This window comes from Propithecus coquereli, unplaced genomic scaffold (assembly GCF_000956105.1).
Source record: "Propithecus coquereli isolate 6110/MARCELLA unplaced genomic scaffold, Pcoq_1.0 Scaffold525, whole genome shotgun sequence".
In the NCBI taxonomy this organism is placed as follows: Eukaryota; Metazoa; Chordata; class Mammalia; order Primates; family Indriidae; genus Propithecus; species Propithecus coquereli.
The window spans coordinates 231,630-234,212 of NW_012151119.1; the positions used below are offsets into that span (position 1 = coordinate 231,630).

A 2,583-nucleotide genomic window follows, 5' to 3' on the forward strand; every position below is an offset into this window, starting at 1 on the left:
GCCGCGTGTGAAGAGGTTCTCAACTCCTTCCCGATGGAGTCGTGTAAATTTAAATGATTCTTTCCTACCTCTCAGATTATTAAAGATTTTAAGTTATGGGAGTGAGCAAACACTTCTTTAAGAACACAGATTGGCTTAACCTAGTGCAATTTCACAAGCACAAATCTTGACTCAACAATTTCACTTCCGCTTTTGGGTATTTTCACACTCGAGTGTAAAGACACGTGAGGTTTACCGCGCTGTTGTTTGTAACAGCGGAGGCGCGGAATCGACTCAGATGCTCGTCCAGAGAGGACTGTTTATTTTGATAAGCTACAGGCCAGTGGGGTGGCGCACATGTTTAGTCCTAGCACTCTGGGAGGCCAAAGGGGGAGGATCGCTTGAGGGCAGGAGTTCGAGACCAGCCTGGGCAATATAGTGAGACCCCATCTCTAAGAAAAAAAAAAATGTAAAAATAGCTACTCATGATGGCGTGTGCCTGTGGTCCCAGCTACTCGGGAGGCTGAGGTGGGAGGATCTCTTAAAGCCAAGAGTTCAAGACCAGCCTGGGCAACATAGCAAGACCCCGTCTCTACAAAAAATAAGAAAAATCAGCTGGGTGTGGTGGTGCACGCCTGTAGTCTCAGCTACTTGGGAGGCCGAGGCAGGAGGATCGCTCGAGCTCAGGAGGTTGAGGTTGCCGTGAGCTATGATGACGCCACTGCACTCTGAATGGGTGCAGGTACCTGGGCAATGCGAGTATGAGGCTGGCAGGCCTACAGCGATTGGCTGATCATTTAAAAACCAGCTACTGAAAACCGAATTTTCAATCAGGAAGTCTCCCAAAATGCACACTGTCAGGCAGCGAAGGGCCGTCACAGACAGCCCAGCTCCCTCCTTGCCACGACCTGCCCGGCCTCTGCCCGGCCGCAGAGAGGCGCACAGTTGCGCGGCGGGTTGCCAAAGTCAGCTGGCTGTCACCCCAAGACCAAGTTTCCCAGGAAGCCCTCGGGCCGGCTGATCCCGTGCAACAGGTTCAAGTTCCCGGGTTGACCCGTGCGCAGCAAATGGCCAGCGGGTGGCTCCTGGCTCTGCTGAACGGCCGAGCCCCTCAGGCTGGCGACCAGGCAACAAGGGGTTGCCCGCCGCCCCCGCCGCCTCGTTCTGATCCGTCCACACACCCGATCCCAGAGTGTGTGCAGGCTGCGGCTGGCTGCTCGGCCACCGGTGAACGGCGGGGCACGGCAGCCGCCGAGCACTCAGTGGGGACTCTGCGAATCTACAGTTAGCACCTGCATCTACAGTTAGCACCTGCATCTACAGTTAACACCTGCATCTACAGTTAACACCTGCCGAATCTACGCTTGACACCCGCAGAGCCCACAGCCCGCGCGGGGCTGCCGCCTGGGCGCTCAGTTCCAACGCTTCGCCGGCCCCTGCCGGTCCCCAGTGCCCGCTCCGCTCCGGGCGGAGAGACGCGCCCGCGCAGCCCCTCCGGCGGGGCACAGGTGACAGAACCGCCGGTCCCGCCAGAGCCGCCCCCGCCACTCGCTGCCTCCCCCGCGCCGCCCTCGTCCCCGCCGCGGCGGGCTCGCGGCCTCCCACTGACCTGGCGCCCTCGCCCCGCTCCCCGCGCGAGTTGTAATTCACCGTCATGACCTTCACGGCGTCCTTGAACACCACGTCCCCCTGGCTCAGGTACCGCAGGGTGCGGCGGACGGGGAAGCGGCCCTTCATGGGCATGGCGGCGGCGGCGGCGGCGGCGGCGGCGGACCAGGAGCCCAGCGGCGCGCAAGGGCGGGCGGGCGAGCGAGCGAGCGGACTCCGCGTCGCGGGGCGCCGGGCTCCACTTCCGGCGCAGGCTTCCCGGCGGGCAGCGCGCGCCGCGGAGCACGCTGGGACTCGTAGTCCTGGCGGCCGGCGGGGGGCGCGGCCGAACCCCGCGCGTGCGCTCTGGCGACGGAGCGCCCTTCCCGGGAACGTTCGGGTTTTCAGGCTCCGTGAACGGGTCCTTCCCGCTCCTGCGGGAAAATGCCTTGAGACAGGCTCCGACCCGGCAACGAGACGACGTTACAACAGGAAGTCATCGGGACAGCTAGTCCGGGTGCGAAGTCAGCTGATAATTCGCTGTCCAACCTCAAAGGAGTCAATCTTTCCCCGTCAGCGTCTCCGGGTTCAAAATGAAGAGCTCAAACGCCGCAATTTCTAACGTTGACCGTTTTTTTCCCCCGCCCTCCCCAATTCTGACGATGATTTTCGAACGAACTGATTTCCAGAGGGAAAAAGATGGTTTGGGATCTACCGCTTCCTCGTTCAGCCACTTAATAAGCAAACTGTGGACGAGACGCATGTTTGAAGAACTGAGAACGTTTTATTTCTCCTCTCTTTTCAACGATAATTTTGCCTGCTACGGAATTCTAGGTCGCTGGGGTTTTTCTTTCAACATTTTAAATATCTCACTCCGTTCTTTGCTTGCGTGGTTTCTAACAGCGTCCACTCGAACTCTTGTCTTTCTTTCTCCATAGGTCGGATGGGTTTTTTCCTCCACCTTCTTTCAGGGTTTCTGTTTAAACCAGGTGGTTTCGTGCCTGGAATCACAGCACT

General features: G+C 58.9%; 1 protein-coding gene across 1 annotated transcript in view; it reads right to left on the bottom strand.

Annotated features, from left to right (window-relative positions):
- Positions 1-2,329, bottom strand: part of MRPS25 (mitochondrial ribosomal protein S25) — a 16,081-nt gene extending 13,752 nt beyond the window's left edge. Inside the window, exons 1-3 of the mRNA XM_012656889.1 lie at positions 2,282-2,329; positions 1,589-1,932; positions 969-1,095 (exon numbers count right to left, since the gene is read on the bottom strand). Coding sequence (XP_012512343.1) covers positions 969-1,095; positions 1,589-1,932; positions 2,282-2,329 — 519 coding nt within the window. The remainder of the gene's footprint in view (positions 1-968; positions 1,096-1,588; positions 1,933-2,281) is intronic.
- Between the last annotated feature and the right edge of the window lie 254 nt (positions 2,330-2,583).